Source organism: Lates calcarifer, linkage group LG21 (genome assembly GCF_001640805.2).
Source record: "Lates calcarifer isolate ASB-BC8 linkage group LG21, TLL_Latcal_v3, whole genome shotgun sequence".
Classification (NCBI taxonomy): Eukaryota; Metazoa; Chordata; class Actinopteri; family Centropomidae; genus Lates; species Lates calcarifer.
The window spans coordinates 26,725,038-26,739,637 of record NC_066853.1 but is presented as its reverse complement, the minus strand read 5'-3'; the positions used below and the strand labels follow the sequence as shown (position 1 = coordinate 26,739,637).

The following is a 14,600-nucleotide window of genomic DNA, read 5'->3' as shown; positions in this document are numbered from 1 at the left end:
AATGCATGTTATGGGGCACCAGATATCAAACTGAATTTTTATAGCTGAGGTACTGCTAGACTTTCTTCTTTTTGTGTTTTTTTTTTTTTTTTTTTTTTTTTAATTCATGTAATCACTTTCTTTTTCGTTCTCTTTTCCATGTGGTGTTGTCCTCATGCCCTGGTCTCATGGTGATATAGGTGAGTGTCACACTTTGAGCTTCAACACATGAACCACACAGTGCTCTGTCTCTGTCACATTCTCTCTGTCTCTGTTTCGGCCCCCCCTCAGTTTCTGTGTCAGGCCCTCAACACTCCCACCAAGGGACCCGCCATTCTGTCCTGACACCCTGTCATTATTTTAATCAAATGCAATTACCACCATTCTGAGGACAATTGAGTTTTGTTGACTGCCCTTTTTCTGTTACCCCTTGTCCCTGCCCCAGTCTGCCCCCTGAGCCCACCACAACACACATACAGAACAACTGTCCAAGACCAGAGTTAAAAGTCTAAAAGTCAGGCAGGCATGTGGGCTAGAGAGGACATAGAGGGTCAGGGATTGAAAACACACATTGTACTGTCCATGATTCACCAGCTCCATTTCAGTCTTAAGGAAGGGGGTTTGTTTCATTGCAGGGGTGGAGAATTTGATTGAAGTGTTAAGGGAGACTTGTGTTGTGTCAGGGCCCAATGCAGAGAGTGTGTGTGTGTGTGTGTCTGTGTGGTTTTAGCGTATCATCGAGGCGTTCTTTTGGTTGAGAGGTGGGCGAGGCTGGGGTGGGTAGGGGGTTAAAAGACCATGTGATGCCTTTGTGGGATGAGGTGTTGAACTGACCGCTTTTGTGCTGAGTGTCAAAAAGATGTTCGCGCAAAACCCAAGCCTGCCTTTGTCCTTGCCCTTCCCATTATGTTTGCATGACTGCAAAATATGATTTTGGAACATCCCAGAATAAAAGGGAAGATTGGTAAAGGGTGGAGAGCGGTTGTGTCTGTGTTTGTGTGTGCGCCGCAGGAGGGGGGGAAGGGGGAGGGACGGGAGGGTGGGGGATTCAGCTGCTGAATAGCCTCCTGTGTAGTAATCAGCAGGCTGAGCCCCCCCAGGATGGGGGAACGAGAGCGGGATAAAGACTGTAAGTGTTCTGAAGATGTGACCACCACACCACTGCTTCTTTTGCCTTGGGGGCACTAGGAAAGACTTCACAGATCTGTCATCTGCCAGACCCACACACACACAAACAGACACACACACATATACACATCCCTGTTCTTCCACCAGCAATCCTCAGGATTCCTTCCTGTAACTTTGGGTGACCTCCACCCCAGACCAGACACACAATAACCTAGCAGATCCCCCAGCAACCCCCTCCTTGTGTGAGAAGAGTTAGCCAGCATCTCAGAAACTTATGACTAGCCTTCAGGTAGACTGCAAGTATGTGTAAAACAGAAAGAGGTCAGGTTATAAGCCAAGGAGCAGTGAGAGGATTCTCGCCCTGTACAATGAACCTCCAACAAGAAGGCAATATAAACAAGACACACCAACAGGGTGGGGGAATTCCTCATGCATGGCTACTAACCAAACATGAAATGTTTATGTTGTCTTGTGTGTGGGAGGGTGTGTGGATATGCACACTTGAGAAAAACAAGGGACAGGATTGACTCCACTTGTATTTTCTTCCACCATTTCATGTATCCTTGCATCACAGAGTAGCAGGGAGGGCGGTTGCCATCCCCTGACCAAAGATGCAGGTATTGAACAGGACAACGCATTAACATTTTACCAGCACCTTTCCTCCCCTCTTCTCTTTCTCACCCTCTCTCTTCTTTCTTTTGACATGGTGTTGGCGTTCCCCAGAGCTATAGCACACTCACAGTGTGCTGGGGGAGGTGCCACGAGCCAGCGGCAGAGCCACAGAGCAATGGGAGATAGAGCAAAGTGAGCTTAGGAGAGGTATTTCAGCAACACAAATTGTGCTTCATGTGGTAGAAGAGCCTTGGGCAGCCTGCTTTAACCCCAGGTACTTGCCTCTCTGACAGCCTTTAATATATAAGCCCCTTTTCACAGCTTTTTCAAGGCAGAAATATTGCAACTTTATTCCGCCTCGCCGTTCTGTATAAAAGGTACAGAGGTGGAATCAGGGGACTTAATGCACACTTAGGCCTCTGATTCCATGATGCTGGCATGCTGTATAAAATCACACCGGGACAGCATTACACCAGCTTTATGTGATACATACATACATAAAGCCCCCCCCACACACACACACTTACTTTTATTTTTTCATAGCCTAGATTGTAACATGTGAACCACATGCATCCATTTAAATACACACATTTATGGTTCCTCCTCATGGTTTTCTTTGAGCTTTACGTGTAAAAATTGTGATTGTCTTATCTGTTTGGGTGTGGTTTGAATATTTACAATACCTTGTGTTCCAGCTGTTAGTATTGTTGGTTTGTGTTGTTAGGCTGTAATTTACATGCAATGATGAAGGGTAAACAAGTTTAGATGGAATTTTAATCAATGTCATTAGATTTTTACCCCCCCTTTCACTTTTCCTTTAATAGCCTAAATGCTGGGGATGGTTGCATTGACAACATGCAAAAAAGAGTCCTAGCTGGAAAAATGTTACAGTGGTACAGTAAATAAATAGCAGCCCTTGCTTTATTTCATTTGGTTTCTTAATAAAAGACTAGAGGAAGCTCAGGCCAAAAATGGGGTGCACTCTACTCAGCCCTGGGTATTGGCACTGTTTACTTTAAGAATGACATTAACACCCAGCATACATATGTTACGAGCCCTCAGAAAGTACAGTGTGTGGTCAAGGCAAGGGATTTGTTCAAATTAGGCTCTTAAAGATCATGTAACGTAAGTGGAAACAAATGTGGATGTCTCTGCCATGTTATTCTTCCGATGCTCCACCAAAGCCCAAGGTTTCAAGACAGCTCATGTCTCAACTACTGAGTAAAAGTGAGGCAGAGCTCCGCTCCAAGCTTGTTTCATGAGACACCTAGGAGTGTTTAGAGAAGACTGGCTCTCAGGCCTCCATAATGCAGCCTCTGAGAGTGTGTAGGAGGGCCAAGTTATGCCTAATGCGCAATGTCCATTGAGTCGTCTGTTATAGATGGTAATGAATGGTGGTCAGAGAAACAGTGTCCTGTATCAAAGAGCTGAGCTAACATGCCTTTCTCACGGAGCTGGAGAAGTGGCCCTTTGTCACAACGGACGCCTGCTATCGACTCCCAGCATCTCGCAAAATATGCCCCATTGTTGGTGAAGGCCAACTCCGTTTACAACTCTGAACTGACAGCATTCCTGAAGTCAGCAACACCAACCCCTCCTCCTATAACTTCCGATACTGCTTGCACTGGATTACAATTACTTTCCCTCGTCATTTGATATCTTTTTTTGTGTAATTGTACTTTTCTGGAAATTATTTTTGGTGTGGCAGTTCTTTTGACTTTTTTTGTAATCTCTTATTTGAGTGCTCTGTAACTTGAATATTTTACTCTATGTGGCTATTGTAATATATCATTTTCGAGAGTACAGTTTTTCCTGGCACCCCACATGTGCCAGAAAAGAAAGAGAACATTTAGTTTATAGTGATTTAGAACACTCAAAGAAGATCAGTAAATGTTAGCAGATCCAAATTGTTTGCCCAGATTTCATCCGTGACTTTGGTCTGAAAACACTGACTATCTGAAGTGAGGATGGATTGGTAGAACAGAAAAAAAACACTAGAATGACACCGAAGTGTTGTACTGTAGTTGTGTATTTTGTCATGTCATTGTTATCTTTAAAGGGTCTGGTTTAGAGAGATCCCTATAATGTTTCAAAAGGACTGCATGTAACAGCCACAGATTTGAAAAATATAGGCATGTCATGTTTTCTGAAGACACATTCTAATATTTTGAAGCTTAGAGTTTGATTTTATGTTATACTGCCAACTCAGTCACTTTCTGGACCCAGAAAATCTAGAGAGCGCAAAAGAGGATGCAGTCCAGTTGTGACAAGCAAGCAGCATCCACCAACAGTTTTCAAAATTACTTTTATGACTCAGTGTAGAAGAACTAAAATTAGCCAATGGAAGTCAAATTACTTGTTAAGAAAAAAAAGAAAAAAAATTGTAGAAGTTGTTTTTTTCCAGACTTGTCAGTGAAGTCTAAAGACATGCTTAGGTTAATTGGTCACTCTAAATTGCCCTTAGGTCTCTGTACATCAGCCTTGTGATAGACTGGTGCTCTGTACTGGGTGTACCCTGCCTCTTGCCCAGTGTCAGCTGGGATTGGCACCAGCCCCTTGCGACCTTTAAAGGATAAGTGATGTAGTTGATTAATGGATGAATGGATGGATGGATGGATGGATGGATGAATCTGGTTCTCATCAAGGGATGTCATTTTTAGGCTCATCTGTACTGGATTCCTCCTTTCACCAGAGCTGCTTAGTAACAGTATGTGTTGCTGAAGTTTGAAGATTTTAAATTAGTTACTTAAAATTACTTAAAATTTTGTTTGTGTTGAACAGTTTTGTATTTTGGTTGTGTCTCATTCAGTTAAAGTTTCCATGTTTCTTACTGTGGTGGTACTGTGGTGGTGGTCCCTCTTATTAGGTCCTGAACCCTAACAGAAAGATTGCCTTCTAGTGAAGACCTGTCTTTGGCAGTGTCATCTGGCACAAAAACTGAGAGGTTGGAGAGGGTTAAAGTCTGTTTCTTCTCTCAGTCTGGAACACGCAGTCCTCAAGAAGAGACTTAGCTCATCTCTGTCTGCAAATAAGCACAGTAAACCCTTAGAGAGCGCTGAGGGCTTCTTTCTCTATGAAAATGGTGGCAGTGAAAATGGTACTAGGGGAAAACAGGCGATTGAGTCCATTTTAAAAGCCCTACCACCGGCACCCCATCCACTCCCCTTTCCCTGTGTTGGTAGTATTGGAATGTTTTTCATCAGAGGGGGGCTATTTACTTGGCTCCAGCCCCTGCATGAGTGTGTCTGCAAGTAAAAGAGAGAAGCAAAGCTCAGGAAAGCATTTATTTATAGGTATCTGAAAGCTGCTGGATCCTGAAACTCTGGGATGTATTATGACGTGCCTTTGGAAATGCAAAAACAAAACCCTTACAACCAGATCCAGCTATTTTTATCACTTAGGTTAGCTCCCAATTGTACTCCATAAAAGCTATGTTTCCACCCCACCCCCTTCACCCACATTACCTTGTTAGTACAAACTGTGTGTTTTTAGTAAGCTCAAAATCCATGCAGGTGTCCAATGAAGGCATGTATGCCAGGAATCTCAGCCCTGCGTGACAAGAAGACAATATCAAGTTATGGAGTGAACAACCCCTGCTTTCAGTGCTGCTACTTTCATCAGAAATGTACAGTACTTGTTAGTGACAATGCTTTAGTGCAGAAGCTGGTAGTTCCTGGGTCCATGTCTGTTGTAGAATATTGTCTAAATCGGATCACCACCCCTGGTGCTAACAACTCCAATGATGAAGTCAGCACCTCTCAACATTTCACCCCCTAATGGAGTCTTCACTGCCTTTGTCCTTAACCATCCATTTCCATTAATTATTCAGGGGGAGAAAGGAAAACCGTTTGAGTGGGTAACACTGATCCAGTGTACTCAACCAATCTATGCAGTGTAAGTAATAAAATACCACACACTCAGACGACACAATAAAAGAGATGGAGACAGAGGAGATGCTTGTTAAAAATGTAAGTAGACGGAAGCTACCCGAAGACAACAAAGGGAGGAGGACGCAGTGGCTCGGGAGTCAAAAGACACAGCAACGACATCTTAGTGTCTAGGTTAATCAGCAAAACAGGCCGATAGCAGCTGGTGTTTCTCTGTATCCGCCCAGTCCACGGAGGGCGCCTGTCTCAGCAGAGGTTGAGTCGATGTGATGCTCCCTCAGTGCAGCTGAATGATGCTAATTGGGATTAGCGCCCATTGCGCTAAAGTGACAGAAGACATTCCAAGGCCAGCCCTTCCAGACTCCATTCACCACACTGTCAAACTCTGCCGTATGTTTTTTTTTTTTTCTTCTTTTTTTTCTTGCCCCCAGTGCTCTGGAAAGATGGAGGGCACAGAAAATAAAAGCCAAAGAAAAGTGGAACCATGAAAGAAATTAGTGAGGGTTTTTTTGTTTTTTGTTTTTTTCCTGAAACGAAAGTGAAGGACAAAAAGACTGGCTTCTGTGTTACAGTACCACCGCATAGGCTTGCAAAGGTCTCAATGACCTTATGAACTTTCACTCTAGCTGTCTCGCCTTAGAGTGAGGGAAGGAAGAGTTTCCATAAGACATCCATAAGACATCCTGCAAAAATGAATCCACTCTAGCTCTGCCACCAGATTCAGATCTTCACTGACAAGAGGCCTTTGCACCCTCAGTTTGATAAACCCACCCCACTAGGTTATGTGAAGGGAGGAGGTTGGATAAATGATGATTTTTTCCTTTTGATTTTGGAGGGGGGGGGCTTTTCTGAGGTATTAGATCCATGAACTGGGAGTGCTGTATTGAATATTTTATCGACTGTCTGCTTGCCCGGTGCTGACCTGCCTGACATGCTAAGTTCCCGGCTCGCTGGAGACGCCACGTCGCTTTGCATCAGCCCAGCCACCCGTGAGGCTCCCCTGCATTTCCTGTGAATAAACTCGCACACAGTGGGGGAGGAAGAGAGGCCAGGGCACAGGGGCACTGGGGCTGAGATGAGGAGAAAACACACACACACACACACATACATTCTTTCTCTGAAGAACAACACACACAACCCTGGCTACAGTGTGAACTCCCTTGGTCAGAGCCTGATGAATCCTCTGAAAGCACCCAGTGAATTGAAACGACCTGAAACCTCTATTTTAATTACAGCTTCACTGACTGTAAAGTTTGCTGCACCAAGACAGGCCAAACCCACTGTGGCCCACTGTAATTAGATAGGAACATGACGAATAATTAAACGAGTGTTCATACCTTAATGACAAAATAGATACAGTAGATTGTCACTGGCTTCCAAAGTAACCCGTACATGCATTTTCTGATCTTTGGCACCAACTGGCAGGGCAACATACCCAACAAGACCTAATATCAAAATGACAAAATATGGTTCATCAGTGTCTTTTAAACCCACCCAGCATCAGTTGTTTATATGAGTATAATTTGATCTGCCACCTCTTGGGCTAAGGTTTGATCATATTTAGGCAACTAAAACTGCCTCATTACAGTTAGAGATAAGACTGTAGTCTTGGTATAATGGACCTAAGGTTGACTGTTGGTAGGAGATGGGATGCAAAACACAGCCTCTAATATCAAGGTCCGCCATTTTGTATGCCAAACCATCCACCTGACCCCCTTTGTAAAGGTTTTGCAGTAGTATCATGTCATCATGCTACCAACACTTTTGCCTCCGAAAGGACTGACCAGGCATGGCCACAAGGCTTTATTGTCAAACCTGCCATATGCGCAGAACATACAGAGGATCAAAATACTATTTCTCTCTGACCCCCAGTGTTCAGACATAAATAAATAAGAAAACAAATAAATAAAAACAACTTTTGTTTGACTACAGTTAGGTGATATAATACTATGTCAGTACTTGAGGCACATTTGGAATTAGAAGGTCTAATAACTACATGCTAACTATAATATTAAAATACTTAAGTTGTTAATGAAAAATGATTGACAACAGACTCAATTTTCTTAATATAGCAATTTCAGTCAATATCATTTATGGCAAACTGCTGGGTAATATCTTGCTATAAGTGGTGCTCAGAAAGTCTTACAAGGAATCATATGCTGATTATACTCACATTTGAAGGCATGACAGCCACATAATTATATAATGATATGGTAATGTGCATAAAATCATGATGTTGAATGTTATTTGTTATTCTTGTCTCACGATTGTGTTGTTAACAAGATTTGGTGTTTTCTATGGGCTTACACTGTAGTAATGAACTATACCAGTGTGCTTTAAGTAAAAGGTTGTCAATCAGTAGTGCCATCTTTTTACATGACATGTGAGTAACTTTGCACAACAGTAACAGGTTGAGAGTGACACAGTCTAGTGTGCTCAGGGAGTTCTGCTCTGAGGATATGAGTACACTCTCTCACCCCTCAGCACCCCCCATCCCCATCCCTCTGTCTCTGGCTCATTACTGGCAGTGGGGCTTCCTAATGTGTTAAAACTCAGTGGGGTGGAAACGTCAGCCAACGGACTTTGGTCCCCTAACGGTCTTAACTTATTCATGCAAGCGCTGGCCTCTCCCCAGGACAGTGTAGCGTTGACCCAGGAGGACAGCAGGGCCCAGAAAAAAATGACCGTGTATTAGGGTCACTCAGAATTTTAGGCCAATGAGTTGACAAACGGCAACGTCATTGGAGCACTGTGCTCACTTCTGTTGATGATGAAAATGTGTCACTCTCCAGCCCCATGTTGCATTTTCAACCCTCCCCAGCCTTCTTTTTGTTTATTCTTTAGCATACCCTTATCACCACCCAACTTGATGGTGAAACAAGTTAGTACAGATATTATTGAGCCTGGAATAAAAATTTGAGGAATCCAGCAGCACCACCCATGACGTGACTGGATTCTTTTTACTTGAGGCCTTTACTTTCTAAACTACTTTTAAATGGTCATTTCTCTTTTCAGATCACATTAAATGAGCAAAACCTGTTTTTAGAGTGGGAAATTGCTTAATTCATTTCTATATTGCTTGCTGTGGAACTTAACATGCATTGTTGTTTTTATTACTGATGTGTGGGAGGAGTATGACCTTGGAAAGAAATTGGGAGTTTGATGTAGATGGAGGGCTTAAGATCTGGCTGGAAGAGTATGATTGAGGTCAGGTTGGGTGAAGGGTTTTGTGGAGCTATTTGATAAGATTTTCTTAGTGGTGTAGGAAAAAAGGCAGATACATTTTAGAATTTAGATTCAATAATTGCAAGTTTGTGGTCCACATCTTAAGGCAAAGTTGTTTATAGCCTAATGGCCACATTCGAACATGAGCTGAAAAGCCTGCCACCATAGAAAGGGCTAAGCCAGTGAATAATTCAAATGGGAATCATGGCACACAATTTTTGACAGTCCCTGCTCAAATAAATTCTTGCACTTTGTGTGTGACGTGACCATGTCAGTTTGTCAGTGTGGGAACGTTACATAATTTCTGGATGTGGTACTCCTGATTCCACCATTGGAATGGTATGGATGGAGTGTTTTTTTTTTGTTTTTTTTTTTTTTTTTTTTTGACGCTGTTGGATAAAAAAAAATCCAATAAGTGCTTTGTTTGAAGCATTTAACCCCCCAATATAATAATAAATTTGAATCATAAAACATTTCCCCAATATTCTCTTATAACATCTGAGTATACAGAATTGAATATGGGTATGTTCTATTGTTTATGAATGTAAAATGCCCAAATATATACACTGGATGCTAACAGAAAATATAGATTGTCAGCTGGCCTTGTTGAAAAACAGTCTCAGAGTTGGCTTACAAAATTTCTCATCGGCCAAACCTCAATTCCATCAATGTCCTCTTGTAATCTTTCCACCTCTTCATCTCTCTACCTCACACTTTCACTTCCACTCTGCTCCATCCTTGTCCCTGTCAGCACTCCCAGACTTTCCTACCATGTTGTCCCTCCCTGTCTGCCTCAATCTTCCCTTCCTCCTCTTTGCTCTCCCACCCTGTCCATCACACAGCTGTCAGAGAACATTTTGAGAAACCTCCAAACTTGTTTGTTTTCTTGCTGTTGTTCTCATTTGCCAAAAACCCCAACCACTGAGCCCCAATGAGATGTTTTACAGTTGGCCCTTCAAAGGAAAGTTACTTCTAGAGATTCAAGACAGAGTTGGCTGTCAGCTTTTTTCCCGCACATTTGCAGCCACAGAGAATGTGATTTACCAAACAGGGTGTGCTCCTCTACTTGGCAATGTGACAGTTTTGACAGTGTTGTGGTGGCTTAGTTGTCTGAGCTTGGTTGTGGAAAAGTGGGAAGAGCTCGACTGCCATAAATCAGAGTTAAGTGTGACTCAACTTCACATATCACCATGGAATAGGTTTAGAGCAGTGCAGTAGTTTTCTGAGGCCTGCTGGATATCTGGAAATGTGTGCATTGATTAGTTGCTTATACTTAGCATATTTAAATGTGGCTTTTACTTGCATAAATGTGTTCTTTCTCAGAAATATATATTTTTCCAAAATAGATAAATGTAATGCAGCACTTAGACCATTATAGGACAGAAAAACTCAAAATCCAGACTAATGAAAATTTAAGTCAGCAATTATAATTTGAGTCAAGTTTTACTGGTTCATTTAACACTGCAGTGGTCAGATATGTGAAATGATCATCGTTACAATAAAAACAATCACAAGCTGTGTTCAAGTAATCAAATGAATATTAGGGGTGTAACGATTCAGTTAACTCACAATTCGGTATGATACTCGATACAGTGCTTACGATTTGATGCACTCACAATACCTCTAAGGATGTATGAAGAAAGAGTGAAAACAAACTAAGACCTTAGAGTTCGTATTTACTTCCTTATAGTGTGAACTGCAAAAATAGAATCTCTTATCTCAAATCTCTTGTTGCCACAAAACCCAGTTTCTTATAGTGTTTTCCTTGTTGTAACTAATTTCCAGTTCTAATATAAAAATGAAATCTTTCTTGCAGTTATTCTCTTATTCTGCAGATTACAGTGCAAAAGAAAGGATACCGTATTGGCCATAATATAAGACAATATTTTTCCCTTGGTACAATTACGTTTCCATTCATTGCAACTAGGGGTGTAACGATGCACCGTGACACGATGCATTGCGATTCAGAAAACGTCATGATTTGCATCATGACGCTGTAAAACTATAGCGTGATGTGACTGATGAAGTAAGTGCTGTGTCCTGAAGTAATCCTTCACACTTCTGTGAATGATCCCCCTGTGTGCCTTATGAGATAATGGTATGAGAAGAATTAAAGTGAACAGATTTGAACCTCAATTTCTCATCTTCCCTCAGCCTCTGACAATGTAAGGTATCTGGCTGCTCCAGGTTCTGTTCAGTCGGACGTCTGTAGACCGCTCACTGTCCTGGTGACCACTCATCAGCTGACTGAGTGACTGTAGCAAGTCGATCCCTCTATCACTCTTATTCCTCTTATATAATTATTTTCTCTGACAGTTAATATTTTTCAGAGTCATCATCTGTAACAGTGGATTTACCCCATATTTAATTTCTGCAGAAAAAACATCAGGAGCTGCTATCATCTCATTTTCATTCGTCATTAATTTATTTCCTTTGTGGCAGCAGAACATGTTACAGCAGCTTCACGAACTCCTGCAGCTTAAACTGAACTAACCAAAGACTTTCAGGGCTGATTTACTCTGAAAAACTCAACATAATTAGGCTAAACAATCTGCAATGCAAAACTCTAAAATACCGTAGATACACTAATACATGCTCCATTTAAAAAGAATATCAGTTAATATGTAATATGTAATTAGGAGTGTTCTTTTACCAGTGTTATTTCGTATGGTGTACAGTGCAAGCAGTCACGATTACTTCAGGACACAGTGCTCACTTCATCAGTCACATCATGATACAGTTTTTCAGCGTCACAATGCGTATTGTCATGTTTTCTGAATCGTGATGCATCCTGTCATGGTGCATTGTGACACCTCTAATAAATACTAGATGAGACTGACTGGCACTGAATGACTCTGACTCAGTGCAGCCCTGCTCAAGACCAGCAACAATGAAATGGGGCTTGGAGATATTTTTATGTGGGAATAAATAATTGAATTCACCACTTAACCTCAGTTCTTTTTCTTTGTATTATCACTATTTGGCATGTACATATAGTATGTGTGGTGTGTGATTAATGTAACTCATTGGTTATTTAAGTTATTGTATTTTTTATGCAGTTTCATCTTTTTATGGAGTAGAGAGCAGTGGTGTCAAGAGAGTAAATCCAAGAGAAAGGAGAGAAACAAGGGGAATAATCAATCAATCATAATCAATTCTGTGCATCTATTGGTGTGATTGTACCATAGACAGATTAATGTAGATTAATGAATGTACAGAGTATGTTAGGGTATATCAAAAAATTAAACAATGATACCTTTTTTTTTGCCAAAATTAGCATGTATGCTGTTTTTTTTGTTTTTTTTTTTTCTTTTCTTTAACACAGGGAACCCTAGAAAGGCGAAAGCAGCATAGAGGATTAATGCCCATAAGAGGGTGAAAGGGGCTTTTGAGTTGGGTGCTTGACTGAACACCTTCTTATTTTGAATAACAGTTATTTTAAATTATATATTTTTTGTATCCAAAAAATGTTGAATTATTTCCAGAAAAACACAGATTCTAATTTGCTTAGTTTAATTAATTTACACTGGAAGCAAGGTCTTTTATGCTTTGCCACACATAATCCAGGTACAACAGGCCAGCTGAAGGTCACCCTGGGTGTTAACTGAAAAGGTTCACCCTCTAAGCAGAGATCCTTGCAGTCAATCTAAGATCTGACTGCTGACGTGATGCAGACAAGCCTGTTTTTTCAAACCTGATAATTTAAGAAAGTTGTGTTAGTTCATTGGAAAATTGGAAAACATTGGAAATCAAAAGTGTTAATGGATGTTCCAAACAGCAACACTCAAAGGTGGGGTGACAAGCTGAACACATTAGTCGACACCCTCTCCTGGAAGACATTCATAACGTTGCACTTGGTTACATTAAAACTGTGTCAGAAATGAATACAGAGAGCTCAAGAGACAGATACAGTACTGGCTCTTTTCTCAATTCCACAAAGTTAGCCAATTATGGTGACATGAGGGTGTGTTTTAGAAACTTTCTGAATTGATCAGACACAGGCCTGACATCAAAAAGGTGTGTGTGCAAGGGGTTTCTGAAGCTATCTGATCAATAATAAACAGATCATATAATGGCTTAAGTGGGATATAGTATGGGTCAATTTCAAATTTCATCATTAAACTTTTGTTTATTACTCTAAGACTGGTGATGCTACCTCAGGGGTGCTTTCATACATGCACTGCAAACCTCAACTTTTCTAGACATTAAGCGGCAGAGCTCCATGTGTGAACACAAATGTCTGCATCAGCTGGGCAATACATTAAATGAACTGATGATGTTCCTCTGCACGCTCTACCTGCAGGCACCACCCCAAGCCTAGACTGAATAAAATATTTTCAGTAGGTGAGAATGCATCTCACATGGACAGTCTCCTGTTGTGTGCTTTATGTGTGAAAAAGCAACTCCAGAGATTGTCTGGACCTGATTCTCTGGGCATGGTCCAGAGTTCATATGTGAGAACAGCTGTCTAAATTGTCTTCTTTCCCTCCCTCTGTAAATCCCTGCTTACAGCAAGTCTCAGTAGGTCAGTAAAGTGCCAGTGGTGCTCTACTGCCTTATCACTGTCCATCCACACCCTGCCATGCTAATCAACCCTCTCACTATTACATGCCTCCACACCACTGCTACAGCCCCCAGTCCTTCCACTGCCCACAGTGCACAGACTAAGTCACCAGAAGCAGCACTAGTAGGTCTTGAGCTGTCAGCAGACACGATGAGCATTAGCCTGACAATGTTGCATTGCTGTTTGTGTCAGTGAGTGATGCCATCACTGTTTACTTTCTGTCTTTATCTCTGACCTGATCTTTCCTTCTCGTGTTTTTGTCAACATAGCCAACATTCAAATTATCATTTACATCATCACCTCATATGAAAGTTGGAATAAGATTGGCCAAATTTCTTTAGAAATTTATTTAGAGGTGAAACAGCTGATGAATGCATTACTCAGACAAATTTAATACTCACTTAAATGCATCAGTTATTTATCAAGTAAAATTGCCAAATTTTTCATTTTCATCCTCTTAGTCTGAGAAAATCGCCTAGATGAGGTAACCTAGATTACAGATTGGGGATGTGGAATTTGAAAGATGTCCGCAATAACCAGGCAGGGAGGGTCTAACAAAGAGACACTATCAAGTTGCAATATGAGGGTGTAAAATCCATAAGAAGCTTGAGCCATACTATGGGGATGTGAGTCAGGAAATCTAAGCCTCCACTGCATCAAAGCTGAGTCTTGTGAGTCTTCTAACTTGATAGAGATGCATCAAAATTCTGACACCATCCCTTAAATCAGTTCATGTAAAAAATATTTGACAAATGATAATCTTAAGTTTTAACCTTAATTGTTTTTTTGTTTGTTTTGTTTTGTTTTTTGTTGTTGTTGTTGTTTTTTGGGGTTTTTTTTGGCATGCTTGCTACATGGCTCTAGGGAAGGTAATGTCAGTTGGTAGGTCGGTTGGTTGGTCTATCTGAAAAATTACTGGATGGACTGCCATGAATTTTGGTATAGATGTTCATCTTTAGAATATAATTTTCTAAGTGATATCACTATTAAATTCGCTGTCATGGGTCATACCCAACAGCAGGACAAGTGCAAATGACCTGTATGGTCATTTAGGTTGGAGGACTTGTTGGTTGAAACATTTAGTTTAATGAAAATCTGCATGTGGGACATAACAAATTAGCAACAAACAAAAAATATGTATGCTACTGATGCAACAAACTAGTATGATCCAAGTAGAGCTGTGTGCTTGAGTCTCACATGGTAAA

General features: G+C 41.2%; 1 protein-coding gene across 3 annotated transcripts in view; it reads left to right on the top strand.

The window, feature by feature from the left end:
- bcas3 (BCAS3 microtubule associated cell migration factor) overlaps positions 1-14,600 on the top strand; it is a 313,902-nt gene that overhangs the window by 198,301 nt on the left and 101,001 nt on the right. Inside the window, exon 24 of one of the 3 annotated variants that reach the window (XM_018701022.2) lies at positions 180-981. The exons of the other annotated variants lie outside the window; for them this stretch is intronic. Coding sequence (XP_018556538.1) covers positions 180-211 — 32 coding nt within the window. The 3' untranslated portion in view covers positions 212-981. Of the gene's footprint in view, positions 1-179; positions 982-14,600 lie in introns of those variants that run through there. 3 annotated transcript variants of the gene reach the window in all.